The sequence below is a fragment of the Talpa occidentalis genome, unplaced genomic scaffold (assembly GCF_014898055.3).
Source record: "Talpa occidentalis isolate TD23 unplaced genomic scaffold, MPIMG_talOcc4v2.1 talOcc4.16, whole genome shotgun sequence".
NCBI classification, from domain to species: Eukaryota; Metazoa; Chordata; class Mammalia; order Eulipotyphla; family Talpidae; genus Talpa; species Talpa occidentalis.
Genome location: NW_023601653.1, coordinates 42,054,283 through 42,075,822, shown reverse-complemented (window position 1 = coordinate 42,075,822; position 21,540 = coordinate 42,054,283). Strand labels below are relative to the sequence as shown.

Below are 21,540 nucleotides of genomic sequence, written 5' to 3'. Positions count from 1 at the left end.
CAGTGGATTTTGGCTTAGCCCCTCTTACATATGGATCAAAAATAGTTTGTAGGTATGAGATAATGGCCCAGTACAGGAACATATGGCTTCACGCTTTGCGTTTGACTTTTTTTGATGTAGAATTTGCTCAGTAGCTAGCCAACTATGTCTCAGGAATGTGTGTGAACAAGAATACTGTGACACTGTTAAATTTCCTGGCAGAATTGATAACTCATAATTTTCAAGTACTGGTGAGCATAAACACTATTTCTAGCTTTTTTCTGTAGATGTAAAATGATCTGAAAATATCAGTGATTCATATTTGTGACAATATCACAGATACTGCTAATAATTATGTGATTTGTTATGTAACATACAGCATTTCAGAAATTGCTATGGAAATCCTTAATTTATTTAGAAGTGAATGCACAGAAAAAAAAATAATTTTCCTCGGGCCTCCCCGGTGGCGCAGCGGTTGAGCGCTGGGTTGCGAAGCTGCCCGCGCCCGAGGAGCCGGTTCGATCCCCGGCTGCTCCCCGGCCACCGGAGGAGGGTCCCACATGGCGCGCAGACCTCTCCTGCCGCCCGCTGCTCCCCTCAGCAGTGTACTTCGGTCCTTCTGCCTGCTCTGCTCCCCGCTCTGGCTCTGGTGAATTCTCTCACCCTCCCGTGCTTCTGACTGTACCCAGTGCATGTATAAAACAAACAAACAAATAAATAAATAAATAAAGCATGCCTCTATTAAAAAAAAAAATAATAATAATTTTCCTCTGTTCAAGTTTACTGATGCCCTAAATTCTCTTAAGGATATCTTAGAGGTCTATATTTTGTTTTTTTTTTTTTGTTTTTTTTTTTTTTTATAATTTTTTTTTTTTTTTTTTATAGAGGCATGTTATTTATTTATTTGTTTGTTTGTTTGTTTTGTTTATACATGCACTGGGTACAGTCAGAAGCGCGGGAGGGTGAGAGAATTCACCAGAGCGGGGAGCAGAGCAGGCAGAAGGACCGAAGTACACTGCTGAGGGGAGCAGCGGGCGGCAGGAGAGGTCTGCGCGCCATGTGGGACCCTCCTCCGGTGGCCGGGGAGCAGCCGGGGATCGAACTGGCGCTGCAGAGGCCGGTTAGCTTCGCAACCCAGCGCTCAACCGCTGCGCCACCGGGGAGGCCCCTAGAGGTCTATATTTTGAATCCCTATTGTAAGAAGATAGCTTTTTGCCTAAGTACCTTAAAATGTAGAAAATTAAGTACTGATATATCAAAGAATTGAATTCAGAGACTATAATATTACCATGAACTAAAAGAAAACATGTCATGGTATGTATGATTATTTTTAAAGAAATAAAATAGATATTTGAAATTGTCAGAATTAAGTATAATTATTTCTCATTTCAGTTTTGGAAAGACATTGTTGATGATAATGAAGTCCGTGACCTCATTTCTGATAGAAATAAGTCTCATGGTAAGACAATGGCAACGACTTTTAAATAACTTTGAAATACCAATAACAATAAATGAGATACCAAATTAAGCAAATTATGTTTTCCATTATAGAAAGTACATCAGGAGAATGGATTTGGGAATCTTTATTTCATCCACCTCGAAAGCTGGGCATTAATGATATTGAAGGACAACGGGTACTTCAGATTGCAGTGATTTTGCGAAATCTTTCCTTTGAGGAGGGCAATGTTAAGCTCTTGGCAGCTAATCGCACTTGTCTTCGTTTTCTATTACTTTCTGCACATAGTCATTTTATTTCTCTAAGGCAATTAGGCCTTGACACATTAGGAAATATTGCAGCTGAGGTAAGCATGTGACAGTAACTTAAAACAGTTTTTATAGTTAGCAATGATGTGTACTTTAAAGTTTTAGGATGTGACATTATTATATTTGCCATATTTACAGAGTATTAAATGCCTACCTTTATATTTTCCTTAAAATGTTATAGAAGAATCATACTTTTGTGGAAAAGATATTTGAAATGATGCTTCAAATTTAGTGATGACTGTTCTACAATAATTACATTTTTTACAGTTATGCAACATTTTTCTGTTCATTTTTATTAAATTTTAAATATATAGCACTGGAAGAAGTTTACCTTAACAATAGTGTCTTGTCTTTTTTTTCCAGCTTTTATTGGACCCTGTTGATTTTAAAACTACTCATCTGATGTTTCATACTGTTACGAAATGCCTAATGTCAAGGGATAGATTTTTAAAGATGAGGGGTGAGTGCTCAGTTAAGTCTCTCTTTGTGTCAAGAGAGCAAACTTTTAAAATCTGTTAAAAGATACATGTTTGTTTGTGTTGCTTTACAGGCATGGAAATTCTGGGAAATCTTTGCAAAGCTGAAGATAATGGTGTTTTGATTTGTGAATATGTTGATCAGGACTCATACAAAGAGATCATTTGTCATCTCACTTTACCTGATGTGCTGCTCGTAATCTCAACACTCGAGGTGCTATATATGCTTACAGAAATGGGAGATGTTGCTTGCACAAAAATCGCAAAAGTGGAAAAGAGCATAGGTAAGACTAAAACAAAGAAATATTTGTTATTTTCTTTATTGAGGAAAAATTTAAATGTTGCTATACAAAATCACAATTGATAATTGAGGTTTCTGTTTCATTTAGAGGAGTCATTACCTTTCAGACACACTGGTTTGCTTTATGTTTTTTTTTGCCTGCTTTAGATGATCAAGAAATTTCTGTCATATAGAGATCAGGATGTATGTGTCCATTCATGATCTCTATTCCTTCTCTTTTATTTCCATTACTGTGTATCAAAATTGAAATCAACAAAACTTCTATGTGTGACTATGGGAAACTGGTCTTTCTATTTGTTATGCAGTTAATGCTATCAAGCAACTAAAGCTAAATAGAACAAACTTCCTTCTTTTCCTCAAAGTTGCTGATAGTATTATCCCGAAAATCAGTTAACTTACTTTAGTGCAGGTTGTCAGTTTTAAACATACTAAAGCATGTCATGTTAACATTATACTCAATGATTAAAATAATTTATTTCTTTGATAGAAATGCTAAAAGAAGAGTTAGTGAAAATTTGAAGAGGAGTATTATTGAGAAATTAAAATGCCACTTTCCATATCAGTGATTCCTAAGTCTACACTTCAGAATCACTTGGGAAGCTCTTTGAAAAGAAAGATTCATAACCCTCTCTCCATGGCTTTTAAGTCTGTTTTCAGACATAGAGCCTATAAATCTTTTTTAAAGATCTATAAATAATTCTTATGTACAGTGATGCTTGGGCTTACAATTTGAGAAGCAGTATTTTGTATAGCATTTTTTTTCCCAGAGATATTGTTTTTATATGCTATATATATTAACAACTTAATTTTCAATTCATTATAGATATGTTAGTGTGTCTGGTTTCTATGGATATTCAGATGTTTGGCCCCGATGCTTTAGCTGCAGTGAAACTCGTCGAACATCCAAGTTCCAGTCATCAGATTTTATCTGAAATTAGGCCACAAGCTGTAGAGCAAGTCCAAACCCAGACGCATGTAGCATCTGCCCCAGGTTAGTGTTTCTACATAATCTTTTTCAGTTTGGCTATTAATGTACAAGATTGAATATTAAGGATAGATTTTTTTTTTTACGATTTATTTTTTATTTATACAATAGCTGGGGTACAGGCCAGAGGCTCAGGAGGGTGAGAGGATTCACCAGAGACAGTTGGGGAGCAGAACAAGCAGACATACCAAAAGCACTGCTGAGAGGAGCAGCGGGCGCGGCAGGAGAGGTCTGCCACGCCATGTGGAAATCTCCCTGGCATGCCAGGAATCAAACGCGTGCTGCAGAGGCTGTGGAGCTTCACAGCGCTTGTTCAACCCACTGCCCTAAGGCCCTGAGGATAGATTTAAATATGCTTTTACAGGGAACTGATATTTTATAGTAGACTAAAGGAGAACTTGAGTATGCACTTTCTTTGAGATTGTAAAGGAGAAGCAGGGTCAAGGGTAGAAAAGAGGAAGGGTGGTATAATAGCAGGGTGAAGTGGAGAGGGATGAGGGGAGCATAGTATGTGAAATCAGTAAGCAGCTCCCCAGTGAGCTTCTTATTTGTGATTTTGCTCATTTGAAATTGATATACCAGGAATAGATCAGTCATATTAGCTTACAATTCTAAGGTGATCTTCAGAATACATAATACTTTATTTATTTATTTATTTATTTTAAAGATTTATTTATACAAGAGCTAGGGTACAGGCCAAAGGTGCAGGAGAGTGAGAGGATTCACCAGAGACAGAGCAGGGAACAGAACAGGCAGACTGACTGAAATACACTGCTGAGGGGAGCAGCGGGCGAGACAGGAGAGGTCTGCCACGCCATGTGGGTTGCTCCCTGGCCGGCTGGGAATCAAACCTGCACTGCAGAGGCTGCGGACAGTTCCACAATGTTGCGCTCAACCCGCTGCGCCACCTGGGAGGCCCTACATAATTCTTTAAATCTTGAACCAACCACCACAGAATCTGAGCCTAGGATCAGGCCCTAAGAACATATATATAAGCTTGTTCACTTGCATCAAGCACCTTCGTGGGGTTCCTTTGGTCAGTTCTGTTGTACTAAAATATCTTCAGTTAGGATTCAGGCCTTTCTAATGCCAGCATTGTCTTCAGTTCTTAGATTTCTTACTCCTAACTCATCAGTCATTATATTTTAGCATGCCTAACTTTTTGTAGATTGCTTTCTCTGCCTTCATTTGTAGTAAATAAAAAAATCCACCTTTTACCTCACCTGCTCTTCCACCTACTGCCATTCCCAAGATATTTCTTTTTCTTGTATCTTTTTGATGGCGGATGATCATTTTCTCAATTGACCTTTGCATTTAATGTGGAGGTTATGTGGCATGAATTTCATCAGCTTCTTGCCCCTGCGCTTACAAACTCATTAGGATCTGAACTTATTTTCCTTCAATTTCCCCGTGTCTCAGAAAGATGTTAACTTGCTTTGAATCTGTGCTCTGAATATCAGTCTTACCCATCTCTTCATTCCTGTGTATTATGTATCTTTGTTTAGTTGCTTCTTCCTTTCAGCCTAGAAATATACTCAGGTCTTTCTCAACCTCCCTCACTACCTTTAAAATAAAAATCTCTTTCTCCTTAATCTTTTAGCTGCCACATACATTTAATCACCAAAACTTGTAGAGTCTTCCTAAATAGCCTGTCCTCTTTCATTGCCCATGCTTAGGACTCAGTTCCCACTCTCTTCATATATTGTGGCTATTTTCTCCTTCATTGCTTTAATCATGGTCCCATTCTCTCTTCTACTCTCAGTATCAAAATCATATACTTTATGCAAAGTATGTAACATGTATCACATATCTAATGGATTGGCATAATGTTCTGAAGTCGTGTCATATGTGCATTTAACTTATTTGAATAGAACTAACAAAACTTGGACAAATAATTGAAGATATGAAAAAATGCATAATTTTGACTACTATTCTATGCAATGATCTTTCACCCACATCAATAAATATTACAGAGCCATGCATTTTGGGGTATCAATGGTCAGAATAGTAACAATTTCTCAACCACACAAAGAAGTGAAACTTGCCAGTTTAAGTGGGGTATTGAGGTTATGTTCCTATTTTCAAAGGAGAAACTGAAGATGAAATTAATTGGATGCCATAGAGAATCTGTATCTAACAAAATTAGTAAGTTGAATTAGTAAGGAATTAGTAAGTTGTCAGTGATATACCGAACTAAAAGGGTCATTTGAAGAATAGTGCTTGTATAAATAAATAAATAAATCTTTAAAAAAAAAAAAAAGATTTATTTATGCATACAAGAACTGGGGTATAGGCTAGAGGTGTGGGGTGAAGGAGTGAGAGGATTCACCAGAGGCAGAGTGGGGCACAGAATAGGCGGACTGACCTAAACACACTGCTGAGGGGAGCAGCGGGTGAGTCAGGAGAGGTCTGCTGTGCCATGTGCCCCCCTGGCCGGGGGTCGAACTCAGGCCGTGGTGGTTGGTAATAGCTTGATAGTGCTATCAAGGGGTTAAGAGACTTAAACCCTGCGCCACCAGGGAGGCCCCATTTTGCTTTCATATGAAATGGGCATCTTCAAACTTTTTGCTCACTTTCCTTAATTATGAAAACTTGTATAATCTTTCACCCATTTTTAGATTGACATCTAAATTAGTTCATCATAATTTAAAAGTCATAAATATGTTTTATGCATATTAAATTCACATTTTAAAACATAAGTTACACATTTTGTGTCAAGTGGAATTTTGATACCATCATCCATTTTAAAATCTTATAATTATTCCACTTGATCCTTGAACTCATGTTCATTACCCTATCAGTGTAGACATTTTAAACTTAGTTTTTCAATTCCCTGTTACTTTCTAAAGCTCTAGGTGTTTAAGAATTAATTTTATTATGAGTTTTAATAATAAACAGTACATCAAACAATAGTGAATACATTATAAATTTTTGCAACTATAATTTTTTTTTAAAGATTTATTTATTTATTTATACAAGCACTGGGTACAGTCAGAAGCGCGGGAGGGTGAGAGAATTCACCAGAGCCAAAGCAGGGAACAGAACAGGCATACTGACGAAATACACTGCTGAGGGGAGCAGCGGGCGGGGCAGGAGAGGTCTGCACAACCCCTCACTGGGGCCGGGGATCAAACCAGCGCTGCAAAGGCTGCGGACAGCTTCGCAGCCCAGGGCTCAACTGCTGCGCCACCAGGGAGGCCCTGCAAATAATTATTAAATAAAAAGTAAAATTATTGGAAGTATATCTCTCAGTGAGATAGATGAAGCTTTTCCTTCTTCTCTGGTTAGTGTTAATCCATTATATCTCAAATGATGATTTCTTATTTCTAGATTAAAATTGGGTTCATCACTTTTTTCTTTTTTTCCTTTTTGGAAATTCCAATCTGTAACAATGAATAGAAAAGATAGAACATAAATTCTTTGAACTTATTTAAAATTATATTTACTACTTAATGTGCTCCATGTTAAACACTCAATGTGAGAAAGTATTTGTTGCTGAGTTATTAGAGCATTTTAAGTTTATTGAAAATATATCAGAAGATACTAACAAGAAATGACTACTTTATACTTACTATCCTTTTTCTTTAGATTCATGTTATACATTCAAGAAATAGAAGCACAGTGGTTCTCAAACTTTAGAGTGTGTCAGAGTCCTCCGGTGGGCTCCAGGGAGCACCTAGTAATTTTTGTTTCTGTGAGGTTCCCATAAGTTAATGGATGCTGCGGGTCAGGAGACTATCCTTTGGGGCACACTGGTTTAGGAATATTGAAATACTTGCTCATTTCAAAACCAATAAAGTATTTTTTAATAATTTATTTACACAAGGACTGGGGTACAGGCTAGAGGCGCAGGAGGGCGAGAGAATTCACCCGAGACAGAGCAGGGAGCAGAACAGGCAGATTGACTGAAATACACCGCTGAGGGGAGCAGCGGGGAAGGCAGGAGAGGTCTGTCGCGCCATGTGGGAATCTTCTTGGCCGGCCGGAAATCGAACCCGCGCTGCAGAGGCTGCGGCATCTTCACAGAGCAGCGCTCAACTGGCTGTGCCACAGGGAGGCCCCAGTAAAGTATTTTTTGATGAAATGCTTTTAATACATTTCTTTCAAAATCTCCACTCTGCAAGCAAATTTAGCTCATTCAAGTGTGGAAAATGTCTGTCACATGACTGATAAAGTTTTTATTATCAAAAGTATCTTCCTTAATCAGCCTTACTTTGTTTCTAAGGAAAAAAACCTTTATTTTTCAATGTTAATATGTGTTCCTGTGACATTCCTTATTTTCAAATTCTGACATAGTTAAACTTACCATGAGTTGCCCATCTGAATGGAATAGATGCCACCACCTTTAATATTTCTTTAAAACAATCTCTGTGCTTTACTTAGCACAAGATTCTGTCTGAGATGTAATGTACTCTTTGACAGTAGTTGAGAGAGAGAGTTGAAAAGGACATTAAGCAGAAATTGTTATCATTCTGTAATAAATCTGAATTCAGAATGCTCCAAAGGGTCAGAATACTCCATTCTAATGCCTGACATTGCCATTTACTATAATGTACAAAATTTGGATAAACCTTAGTTAAGATAGTCTGTGGACACTAATATTTCTGAGTCTTCCTTTGGTGCTCCAAAGGCTTTTACATAATAATGACAGCAACAATAATGATGATGATGGCTCACATTTGTGTAGAACTTCCTTGGTGCCAGACATTAAGTATCTTAAATATATACCGCTCTCCTCATGTGTGAAGTTTCCCTATTTTATAGACAGACAGGTTAAGTAACTCGCCCGTGGTTACCCAGCTAGTGAGCAGTGGAACTCTGGAACTTGCCTCTTTGGCTCCAGAGTCAGGTGTTCAAGCATAATCCTGCCATGTGATAAAGAAAGGGTGAGAGTTAAAAATGTATGAAGAGCAGTTATCAAAGAGAGGGTGATAAGCTCACGCAAAGCAGTTAAAGAAAGGGATATAGCAAAAGTTGAGTATCTAGAAATTATTTTCTTTTGAATGTAAGTGCCTTTTGTATTCTTCGGAATGTCTCTGGGTATCCTAAAGGCAATGCTTCTTAGTTTGTAGCCACTACTATAGTAATTGTATATTTCTAGTTTATATTCATAATTTAGTGTGGCTGCATGTTATTCTTTATGAATTGTTTTTAAAGTCTCTCATAATTTCAAGACAATTTCTATATTGTTTTATGTAGTTGATTGTTGATTGATTCAGATTTCATTCTGAATGTGGTATACTAGATCATGGCACAGTTGATTAAGAAAAGGGAAGAAGATTTCTACATAGGTTCAGGGCCTGGAAATGTATTTTCTAGAACAGAGTCATCAATTAGGAGGAGAAAATACAAGCTGCGATTCCTCCAGGAAATTAACTTTGGTTGATCATTATGTACTGTTAAGAAGTGGCATACCTCAGTATGCACCCAGAAATATGACAGACCTGCATTCAACTCTAGTACCCCTAAAAGAGCTTTCCAGCCCACTCAGCTAGCTATCTCCATCATGTGTTTCTCTGGGAACTTAGTTCTTTTCACCTGAAAAATGGGGATAATTAAATTTAGACCTATAAATAAAATTAAAGCAAATAATGTAAATGGCATGGTACAGAGTAAGTGTTCCTTTAGCGGCTAAATGACTTGCCATCTCATGAGAGCCTCGGGCCTCATCCCAGGTCAAGATTGCTTCAGGTAATTCACAGATTTGATTGTGCTGGGGAGCAACTCTAGTCCCAGTACTTCAGTAATCTATTTGTTCGGTTTGAGGGTTCTGAGAACTTTTGCTAAAATGTCATTTAAAAAAAAAGTTGGTACACTTTATAGGTTAGAAAACTATAAAATACTGATTCAGGGATGAAAACTATTTTTAATTTTATCTGTAAAATGTAAGGTTCATATTTGTAACTTATTATCATAATATGACTAAGTCTATATTATATTTTCCAATGTAATGTTTTCATCAGTTTCTTTGTACATAACAGAGCAAAAAAGAAAGGATAATAAATTTGTTTTTATATAAATAAGTTCAAATTATATGAAAATAGATGACTTACTTTATTCATGGGCCTTTAATTGTTTTGAAATATGCTGTAAGTGAAATCAGAAATTTATATGTGACTTTAGGTTACTAGCCTGTCTGTTTTGCACAACCATCTTGCTGCTCTTAAAACAATAAGTATACTTTAAAACTCTTATTACAACAGATAATTTTTTCTCCTCAGAACAATAATTTATACAAAACACTTTTGAATATGGAATTTGAAATTAGTTCAGCTTTTGTTCATTTTATCCCAGAAATTTCCTATATGACAATTAATAGAGTTAATACTAATCTGTATATTTTGAAGGAAGTTACCCTTTCTTATAATATGTTTCTGTAACTAAACTGAGAGATGCTTTTACTGATGGTGTTGATCTGTGTGATCTTGGACTCGTTATTTTAATCACTTTGAGTCTCAATTTCCTTATCTATAACCACCTTACAGAAGAATTAAGTAAGATAGTATAGGTAAAGTATATTGTCTGACCCATGAGAAAAGTAGAGTTTATTTTAGCTGTGTAACTCATTGCTATAATCTGAATGAATGTGAGGTGAAAAAATAGTTCATATAAAGCAGCTAAAATAAATATATACTTCATTATACATTTCTTTCTCAAATGTGTATATTTTTATGTTTATACACCCTTTTAAAAGATACTGTGAATATTAATTGGTTTAGTATCCATGAATTAAATATGGCCTAGAATGACTGTTTTTAAATGGTGTAGCTAATGTATTTTTCCGTTCAGCTTCCAGAGCAGTCGTAGCACAGCATGTGGCTCCACCTCCAGGAATAGTGGAAATAGATAGTGAGAAGTTTGCTTGTCAGTGGTAAGTGGCTTCTTTCTATTAAGGCTTTATCCTTGAGAAGAATAAAGCAAAAAAGAAAAGGAAATGTATTTCAGCCATCATCCAGAATGTCTTGTTCTATAGCTTTTTTTAGTTAGAATATAATACTATTTGTACAAAGAAAGGACAGTATAAAATCACTTCATGTATGTTTTGGAATAACTTGAAAGAAAATACTCATTAGAAGCTTCAGAATTAAAAGTCTTTGATTACAACTTAATTAAATCACACCATTTAACTTTGGAGTAAAATTTGTGTTAAATATCATCTTTGACTTTGTAGAAAATAAGCTTTGACGGATTGTAGCTTTTGTTAAAATATTCACTTTTTTAAAATTTTTCCCTTTTTTTTTAATGAAGTACCATTGTTTTACATCCTTGTTAATTTTTTGACAGTGTTAACATTTCTCCCTTCCAGTGTGGTAAAAATATACACGTCATCCTTTTGCAGAGGCCATGCTAATCTTCTTTGTGTTGTTACAATTTTACTCTGTCTGCTGCCAAAGCAAACACAGATGTGTTTACTTAATGTTTTATTAAAATTTAATTGTACTGACTTTAAGAAAATAAACCATATATTTTTTTATTAACTGTCCCTTCTCTTTCTTCGAGAGCAAACCTTCTTTGTCATTGGTAATTTACCTTTTCTTAAAAGTAAGGGAAAACTAAGTTATGTGGTAGAATAGTCAATGTGTCTGCTTTGAAATAAACAATTTGTAAATAACATTTTCTTGAGAAGACTGAATAGTCAATTTCTCAGCCACTTACTGAAAAAAAAAATTTAGACCTGTTTAAATTTCATTTTGTCATTAGAGCTGCCTGCACTTTGCTTATGAATTTTAACTTAAATTCTTAGAGTATTAACAGAGTGAAATATAAGATTACTTTCCAGTGCTATATTACTTTAAAATTTTCTTGATCCTTTGTCTTCCATTTCTAACATTATTTGTCTCCCATTTTGTGCTCCTGTCACCCTATATTCCTTACTTTTGGTGCTTTTATATCTGTGTTCCTGTGGCATATCATGTCTTTGTTCTCTATACTTTCTCCCCCTCAACCCCCAAACTTTAAAAGGGCAAGTTTATTAAGGAAAAGGAGGTGCCTGCATAGATACAGGCTGGCAGTCTTGGGACAAGATCTGCCTCTCTAGACTTTTCTACTTTGCTTAAGTGGTTTTTATTTTTTTTTTTTTTTTTTTTTTTTTTTTTTGCTTAAGTGGTTTTTAAATATCTCCAATTACTGACTTGTCCCTCGTGTTCTACAATTTTATGCCTTGACACTTTGATGAATCACTTCAATAATATTTGGAAATGGGAAATTAATATCTTCTGTTTGAAACGAGAATAAGTTTTGTTTCTTTTTGAAAATTCAGTACTAAAGGATTGTGAAGCTTACAAAAAGTGTGTACCACATCCTTGTACATCCTGTAAAATATATGAGTGTTAGGTCTAGACTTGTTCTTATGATTCTGTTTTGTATATTTCTGCCAGTTCTTGGTGGGGAGAAGGAGAGAATCACTTAGCAATTATTTTAAATTATTATTTGGTTCACTTTATAAGATAAGCAGCATTAAGTTGGCATGTTATGGAGATAGTAAGTCCCAGCAAGCACCCTTAAGGATGATAAGGCTTCTACTCCCAACTTACAGATGGAAATTACTTTGTGACAAAGACAAGCTGAAGTTTCAATTAGTTTGTAATGAATTGAGAATAGAAGTGTCCAAATGGGAAAATGTGAGTGTTCATCATGGGAAGTATTGCTTTTTCAAGGGACTAGTTGTAAAGCTGGGGTAATTTTTTCTCAAAGAATTTGATATAAGAGCCAGTTTAATTCAGTGTCCCTCCATTTTCCATATCTCACATGGAAGTAGCTCCTAACTGGGGACATCTGATGTATTTTCATTACTGTAAAACAGGAACCTAAGTAGACATTTAGTGAATAAAACTATTTGCTGTAGAATATTTGTTGCACACAGCCCACACCCTCAAACCCGCCCACTTTGTGGAAGTTTTTATATCTGTTGTTGATTACTTTTTATACTAAAATAAGCATGATTAAATAGTCTTTTTATTTTATCTAAATTCTGTGGTTTTTTTCTAATGACATATAAGAGTGAAATTGGATTAATAGGCCTAATTCTTAGTTTATAATACTGCCTTCAAAAGGGTTTCAGTATATTTAAATATGCAGTCTTCTATAATATATTTTATAATGCCATTTATTTTTCTCTTTTAGGTTAAATGCTCATTTTGAAGTAAATCCAGATTGTTCTGTCTCTCGAGCAGAAATGTATTCTGAGTACCTTTCAACTTGCAGTAAATTAGCTCGTGGTGGGATCCTAACATCAACTGGGTTTTATAAATGTCTTAGGTAAGACATAGTTCTTAAAGTTAATTTATCTGACTTGTAACACCTCTTTCTCAAGCTGGTATTTGTGTTTGAACATTAGGAAGTTTATCAAAGAAAAGAAGGGAAAGATTTAGTTTACTTTCTTCCCACCTACTTATATCCATTAAAGATGTTACATTTGCCCATCTTAATCTCTAATGTTACTCTGTAATTATTACTGTCTTCAAATTTATCGAGGCTTTTTGATATTTTGCAGAGTTCATAAAATGTGGTATTGCCTCCATGCAGCTTTTTTGTAATTATGTATGCATTGGATGCGTTTAAAATCCAACAATAATGTTAATGATTTAAAAGTCAAAAAATTGATCTTTTATATTTCATTCTTTGCTTCCCACCCTTGAGAATGTAACTGTTTAGCATACTCGTTCATATATAAGTTGTAGTGAATATATTGCTGCTGTACCCGTAATACAAGTTTTACATCTTTTGCTAGTGTGCAGTCACCCAAACTGAGTGCCTATGTGTACTTTACAGAACGGTCTTTCCAAATCACACCGTGAAGAGAGTGGAGGATTCCAGCAATAGTGGACAGGCACATATTCATGTCGTCGGAGTGAAGAGGAGGGCCATACCACTTCCCATTCAGATGTATTATCAGCAGCAACCAGTTTCTACTCCTGTCGTTCGTGTTGATTCTGTTCCTGATGTATCTTCAAGTCCTTCATCTGCAGGTATCACTCTTTCTCATGTTGTAAAGATTGTTAATTAGAGTGATAAAACTAAGTGAAAATGTATATCACATACATTTAAAAGGTGTAATTTTTGTTATTCAAGTAGCAATCTCTTCTTCTGTTGTATTCCTCTGGTGCAAAGTTGGTAGTTGTTAATTTCTTTAAACTTCCACATTAAATAATTACTTCACATACCTTTTGAATCATTTCTTTATGAATTGTGACTTTTCCTTCATATTTTCAGGAATCCCTCATGGACCACAAAACCATTTTCAGAGGACTATTAACAACCAACCTTCAAATTTGACTGCAACACAAATGTCTTTTCCAGTACAAGGTGTTCATTCTGTGGCACAGACTGTTTCAAGAATTCCACCAAATCCTTCAGTTCATACCCACCAGCAGCAAAATGCTCCAGTGACTGTCATTCAGAATAAAGCTCCAATTCCTTGTGAAGTTGTTAAGGCTACAGTAATCCAGAATTCTATACCCCAGACAGCAGTTCCTGTTAGCATCGCTGTAGGAGGAGCTGCACCGAGTTCTGGGGTTCAGAACCACAGTACAGGGCCACAGCCTGTTACAGTCGTCAGTTCCCAGACATTGCTTCACCATCCATCTGTAATTCCACAACAGTCTCCATTACATACAGTGGTACCAGGACAGATACCTTCCGGTACACCTGTGACAGTAATTCAGCAGGCTGTCCCGCAGAGTCATATATTTGGCAGGGTACAGAACATACCAGCATGTACTTCTACAGTTTCACAGGGTCAGCAGTTAATCACCACATCACCCCAGCCTGTGCAAACTTCATCTCAACAGACATCAGCTGGTAGCCAGCCACAAGACACTGTTATCATAGCACCCCCACAATATGTAACAACTTCTGCATCCAATATTGTCTCCGCAACTTCAGTACAGAATTTTCAGGTAGCTACAGGACAAATGGTTACCATTGCCGGTGTCCCAAGCCCACAACCCTCAAGGGTAGGGTTTCAGAATATTGCACCGAAACCTCTCCCTTCTCAGCAAGTCTCGTCAACAGTGGTACAACAGCCGATTCAACAACCACAGCAGCCAGCCCAACAAAGTGTAGTGATTGTAAGCCAACCAGCTCAACAAGGTCAAACTTACGCACCAGCCATTCACCAAATTGTTCTTGCTAATCCAGCAGCTCTTCCAACTGGTCAGACAGTTCAGCTGACTGGACAAACAAACATAACTCCCTCTTCCTCACCATCACCTGTCCCGGCTACTAATAACCAAGTCCCTACTGCCATGTCATCATCTTCCACCCCGCAATCACAGGGACCACCTCCTACTGTCAGTCAGATGCTTTCTGTGAAAAGGCAGCAACAGCAGCAGCATTCACCAGCACCCCCACCACAACAGGTACAAGTACAAGTTCCGCAGTCACCACAAGTACAGATGCAAGTTCAGCAACAGCAAGCCAATGCAGGAGTTGGTCAGCCTGCTTCTGGTGAGTCGAGTCTGATAAAACAGTTGCTGCTTCCAAAGCGTGGGCCTTCGACTCCAGGGGGTAAGCTTATTCTCCCAGCTCCACAGATTCCTCCCCCTAACAATGCAAGAGCCCCTAGCCCTCAGGTGGTCTACCAAGTGGCTAATAACCAAGCAGCAGGTTTTGGAGTGCAGGGACAGAATCCAGCTCAGCAGCTATTGGTTGGGCAGCAAAATGTTCAGTTGGTCCAAAGTGCAATGCCGCCCGCCGGGGGGGTGCAAACTGTACCCATCTCGAACTTACAGATATTGCCAGGCCCACTGATCTCAAATAGCCCAGCAACCATTTTCCAAGGGACTTCTGGCAACCAGGTAACCATAACTGTTGTGCCAAATACAAGTTTTGCAACTGCAACTGTGAGTCAGGGAAATGCAACTCAGCTCATTGCTCCAGCAGGAATCACCATGAGCGGAACGCAGGCAGGAGTTGGGCTTCAGGTGCAAACACTTCCAGCCACTCAAGCGTCTCCAGCTGGACAATCATCGTGTACTACTGCTACTCCCCTATTCAAAGGTGATAAAATAATTTGCCAAAAGGAGGAGGAAGCAAAAGAAGCAACAGGTTTACATGTTCATGAACGTAAAATTGAAGTCATGGAGAACCCATCCTGCCGACAAGGAACCACGAACACCAGCAATGGGGATACAAAGGAAAATGAAATGCAGGTGGGAAGTCTTGTAAATGGGAGAAAGTACAGTGACTCAAGTCTACCTCCTTCAAACTCAGGGAAACTTCAAGGTGAGGCTAATCAGTACTCACTAATCAGTAACGGGCCGTCGTTAGAACTAGGTGAGAATGGAGCATCTGGAAAACAGAACTCAGAACAGGTGGACACACAGGATATCAAAAGTGATTTGAAAAAACCGCTAGTTAATGGAATCTGTGATTTTGATAAAGGAGATGGTTCTCATTTAAGCAAAAACATTCCAAATCACAAAACTTCCAATCATGTAGGAAATGGTGAGATATCTCCAATGGAACCACAAGGGTCTTTAGATGCCATTCAGCAAGATACTGCCAAAGGTGATCAACTAGAAAGAATTTCTAATGGACCTATATTAACTTTGGGTGGTTCACCATCTGTGAGCAGTATACAGGAAGCTTCAAATATGGCAGCACAGCAATTTAGTGGTACTGATTTGCCTAATGGACCTCTAGCTTCAAGTTTGAATTCAGATGTGCCTCAGCAACGCCCAAGTGTAGTTGTCTCACCGCATTCTACAACCTCTGTTATACAGGGGCATCCAATCATACCAGTTTCCCACTCAGGATCAAGAGTGTCCCATTCTCCTGCCCCGTCGTCTGATGTTCGGTCTACAAATGGCACAGCAGAATGCAAAACTGCAAAGAGACCAGCAGAGGATAACGACAGGGAAACTGTCACAGGAATTCCAAATAAAGTAGGAGTCAGAATCGTTACAATCAGTGACCCCAACAATGCTGGCTGCAGCGCAACCATGGTGGCCGTACCGGCAGGCGCAGACCCCAGCACCGTAGCGAAAGTAGCAATAGAGAGCGCTGCCCAGCAGAAGCTGCATCACCCCCCAACATACGTACAGAACGTGGTCCCACAGGTAAGCCTAGTCACGCTTCTTTCAAGGGATTCTGATACATCAGTATGGTCGGGGGGAGAAGGATGTTCTTCCCATGTCTGCCCTTGAAAAGGTCATATGTCTGCTCCCCAATGGATTCAAAGTCTCATGCTCTTTTTTTATATTTCTAGGGGTTTTTTGGTTGAAATATTCAAGAATTTTTAATTGTTCATTTTAGAATACGGTTGCAAGGATCTTTCTGTTGTGTTGTAGACCCAGAACAGAGAAGCACTTGCCAGTCTTAACATCTTTTGGAGAACACTGCAACTTGGTCCTCTCTTGGAGTTTGGTGGGAGCAGGGAGGGTGTTTGCTAAGAGTGGTCCAAAAGGGGAAATTCTGTATTTAATTTTGGCACTACTGTTTTTGAGGCTCTTCTCACAGTACTTTTGTTAAAAGGATGAACCACGTAAGAACTTCCTATTATATTTATATACTGAATTAGTTGTCATTATGCATTAAAAAATGTTATTTTTTTGTTTGGTTCAGCTTTTCTGATATTCTTAATTTATGTGTTTCTTATTCTGTTGTCATTTTCTGCTATCACCTTTTTTTTTTTTAATAATAAATTTTATTTTTATATTCCCCATACAATTGCAACCCCCCATTCTGACCCCAATCCCTCCCCTCCCGCCCCTCACCCCCAAAAAGTGTCTCTGGTTCATAGTTTTTTGTTGATTTTGATTTTCACTTTCTTATAGTTATTCATTTTCCTGGTCCCTTATTTAAGTTTTCTAGATTCCTGCTATGAGTGAGACCATCCGGTATTTTTCTTTTTCTTTTTGGCTTATTTCGCTGAGCATGATCCCTTCCAGTGCCATCCATGTTGCTGCAAATTGCATGTGTTTATCTTTTTTGAATGCTGAGTAATATTCCATGGTGTATATGTACCACATCTTCTTGATCCAGTCATCTATTTTTGGGCATTTGGGTTGTTTCCAAAGCTTAGCTATTGTAAACAGTGCTGCTATAAACATAGGGTTGCAGGTGTTCTTTGGAATTGATGTTTCTGTGTCCTTTGGGTAAATACCTAGGAGTGGAATTGCTGGATCATATGGAAGCTCTATGTTTAGTAGGTCCAGAAATCTCTACACAGCTCTCCATAGTGGTTGGACCAGTTTGCACTCCCACCAGCAGTGCAGAAGAGTTCCTTTTTCTCCACACCCTCGCCAACATTTGTGGTTGCTAGTTTTTTTAATATGTGCCATTCTCACTGGTGTAAGATGGTATCTCATGGTTCTGCTATCACCTTTTTAACACTATCTGCTGCTGCATGCCTTAGTCAATAAAAGTGTTTTCTAGAATTAGTGTTACTGAATTGAGGGTCTAGTCAACTTATAAAGATCATAAAGGACAGTTTTTGCTATTTCCACTAAAACTCAGGGTTCATTTAACAGTTCTTTCACTTATTCGTTTAATTAATTTTCCCTTGCTCTCTCCTTCCTAACTATAATATGGCTAGAATCTCCTGTGACTGTTGCTAGCTCTGTAAGTAGTCTTCTGGTTTTTCTTCTCTGTGCTTATGGTGATGGCAGTAGATCTGTGGCCATTTTCACTGCTGCGAAATCTGGGTGTGGGCAGGCAGCAAACGGGAGCTGCCAGCCAGAGGCACTTGCCTCAGAACAAATCATCAGCTAATGTGCGTCTTTCTTCATGTGAATGGGTAATGCTGGAGAGAGCTGCTCTGGGATGGAGTGAAATGATATTTTAATTTATGTTTTAGTACTATTTCAAAATACCCAAGTGAGTGAGCATTTAATGGGTGCTGTGAACATGGCAGTAACTACTAATTGAGTTTTGGTGAGCTTTACATTTATTCAATACACTAATTTTTTTTTAATAATGCAATGTTTGGTGTATAGTAAACATTCATTAAGTTGGGTTCTTGTATATTTTTCTTATAATAATTTCTCAATTTTTGTTGATTACTTATTTTCCTCTTCAGTTCTTTTGTAATTCTAAATATTTATAGACCAAGCCAAATTAGAGCAAAACTCCGTTACCATTGAATTGTTTTATCAACCCTCAAGTTTTGCCCTTAATCTTCCAGTGGGAATATATTGACTAAATATAGCTAAATAACAAACAACAATGAACAATGGTACTAACACTAGCTCCGGTGCTAGAGCTTTGCATTAAAGCATTTTCTTACTTAATCCTCCAGCAGCTCTAATAGGTAAAAATTGTTACTGCTATTTTAGACATGAGACAAGGTGATCGTACTGAAATCTGGGTGTGTGTCTGAAATAGGAACTCATGTTCTTAACTGTTTCCACTATTCTAAAGAATTTATTTATTCTAGAAAACCCCTTTATATGTAACTTTGATTATTTGACTTTTATGTTAAAGGTTGTATGTGCCACCAAATGATAATTTTAAAACACTAAAGCTAGATATTTAAAACATATCTAATTCAAGCTGTAAAAGTAATACATTTTATTCCTAACCTAAAAAATGTGTTTTAAACTTCTATGTATTCTTCTTAAGAATAGTTTATTTAAAACATAGTAGCTACATATATTTGTTTGGCAAAATGTAGAAATGTAAACTTGGCAAGGAGAAAGAGACATAGCGTACATCCAGTCTTTGAGAATGAGAGTCAGAAACCAGTATTCTTATGTGTGACCAGTAATGTAGTGCCCACTGTGAAGCTAGGCGCTCAATAATGATGCCAGGTGTATTTTGTCTTTACACAGATGATAAAAGCTAAAGACTGAAAAAAGATCAGCTGTTAAATGGTGTCAAAAGTTTCCTTTGAAGGGTAGACCGTATGTAGGGCCTTGGTAAGAGCCTGCCAATAGAAATCACTTCCATTACTGCCCACATTATTTCAGTTTCTTTATATACTTTTTTTTTTAAAGATTTATTTATTTGTGCATACAAGATCTGGGGTACAGGCCAGAGGTGCTGAGGGTGAGAGGATTCACCAGAGACAGAGTGGGGAGCAGAACAGGCAGATTGACCAAAGTACACTGCCGAGGGGAGCAGTGGGCAAGGCAAGAGAGGTCTGCTGCGCCATGTGTGTTGCTCCCTGGCCGGCGGGGGATCGAACTCGTGCTGTAGTGGCTGCGGACACCTTCATAGGTGTCTTAACTCCTTGCGCCACCAGGAAGGCCCTTCTTTATATACTTTTAAAGTTTCATTTTTGACCTTGGTTTAACACCATTTTTATATAACATGCTATTTGAATTTTTACCTTAAAGGGGTAGATGAGAGAATTTATTTTTTTTTTAAAGGTTTACTTATTTATGCATACAAGAGCTGGGGTACAGGCCAGAGGTGTGGGGGGTGAGAGTTATCGCCAGAGAGAGTGAGGAACAGAACAGGCAGATTGACCGAAGTACACTGCTGAGGGGAGCAGCAGGCGAGTCAGGAGAGGTTTGCTGCACCATGTGGGTTGGGTTGCTCCCTGGCCAGCCAGGGATCGAACTCGTGCTGCAGAGGCTGCAGATAGCTTCATAGGTTGCATCTTAACCCATTGCGCCACCAGGGAGGCCCTGATGAGAGAATTTTAAATGTGATTTTTCAGCCAAACCACCATTTCAAGGGGTCAGAGGTTGTTAAGGAGGCACCTGGACCCCAAGTAAGAACATCTAGACTTGAAGAATGTTAGGGCTAGAAAGTCCACAGGGGAATGTCCCTGCTGAGAATGGCCAACAGGTAATCCTTCTCACTCCCTTTGTTATTTTTCTTTACTTGATTTTGTTCTTCTCACTCCCATTAATCAGCTGTATTTCATGATAGAAAAAGTAACAATAAGGAGAAAAATATATGAAACTAAATATAACCATAGATATTGTATTTAAGTTTATTTAGATGGGTAGTTTATATAAATACAAAATAAATTGTACCCACTTCAAGGCAAATTTCTTTCTTTATATCTGCTCCTTTTTAAACTGTTGTTTGCAGGTTCAAGTGCATAGAATACTGTTTCTGAAAGCCCTGCCTTCTCCCACTATTCCTGAATGATATCTACTAGAGACAAAACTAGATTGTCACATAAAAAAATTAAAATTATTTACCAATGCTTACCTAAAGACTTAGGGTTTTTTCAGGAGTTGATTCACATCTCTTTACGATCAGTTGACACCTCTTATCTGGCACACAGAGGAGCTGGCACCCACCAGCACTTCAGGAAGCTCCTTTGCAGCCTCCAGGGGGCAGCATTTCGCCACAGCCATTGAAGATTATTTTAACAAGAGCAACAAGAAATCATTTCACTGTTCTTTTTTTTTTTTTTTAATAATAAATTTTATTTTTATATTCCCCATACAATTGCAGCCCCCCCATTCTGACCCCAATCCCTCCCCTCCCGCCCCCCTAAAAGTGTCTCTGGTTCGTAGTTTTTTGTTGATTTTGATTTTCACTTTCTTATAGTTATTCGTTTTCCTGGTCCCTTATTTAAGTTTTCTAGATTCCTGCTATGAGTGAGACCATCCGGTATTTTTCTTTTTCTTTTTGGCTTATTTCGCTGAGCATGATCCCTTCCAGCGCCATCCATGTTGCTGCAAATTGCATGTGTTTATCTTTTTTGAATGCTGAGTAATATTCCATGGTGTATATGTACCACATCTTCTTGATCCAGTTATCTATTTTTGGGCATTTGGGTTGTTTCCAAAGCTTAGCTATTGTAAACAGTGCTGCTATAAACATAGGGGTGCAGGTGTTCTTTGGAATTGATGTTTCTGTGTCCTTTGGGTAAATACCTAGGAGTGGAATTGCTGAATCATATGGAAGCTCTATGTTTAGTAGGTCCAGAAATCTCCACACAGCTCTCCACAGTGGTTGGACCAGTTTGCACTCCCACCAACTCACTGTTCTTTTTTTAAAAAAAGATTTAATTATTTATGTATACAAGAGCTGGGGTGTAGGCCAGAGGTGTTACAAAAGAAATAACAAAATTGTTTCACACCCTTTGTGTAATTTTATTTTTCTGGTCATTCACTACTGGAGTTATC

At 37.8% G+C, this 21,540-nt stretch overlaps 1 protein-coding gene and 1 pseudogene across 1 annotated transcript in view; one reads left to right on the top strand and one right to left on the bottom strand.

Moving 5' to 3' along the window:
* The window catches only part of ARID2 (AT-rich interaction domain 2), a 145,381-nt gene that overhangs the window by 99,047 nt on the left and 24,794 nt on the right, over positions 1-21,540 (top strand). Inside the window, exons 7-15 of the mRNA XM_037514105.2 lie at positions 1,372-1,438; positions 1,531-1,781; positions 2,107-2,203; positions 2,294-2,503; positions 3,344-3,511; positions 10,295-10,376; positions 12,629-12,763; positions 13,277-13,473; positions 13,718-16,566. Coding sequence (XP_037370002.1) covers positions 1,372-1,438; positions 1,531-1,781; positions 2,107-2,203; positions 2,294-2,503; positions 3,344-3,511; positions 10,295-10,376; positions 12,629-12,763; positions 13,277-13,473; positions 13,718-16,566 — 4,056 coding nt within the window. The remainder of the gene's footprint in view (positions 1-1,371; positions 1,439-1,530; positions 1,782-2,106; positions 2,204-2,293; positions 2,504-3,343; positions 3,512-10,294; positions 10,377-12,628; positions 12,764-13,276; positions 13,474-13,717; positions 16,567-21,540) is intronic.
* On the bottom strand, positions 10,818-10,902 carry LOC119248555 (U6 spliceosomal RNA; annotated as a pseudogene).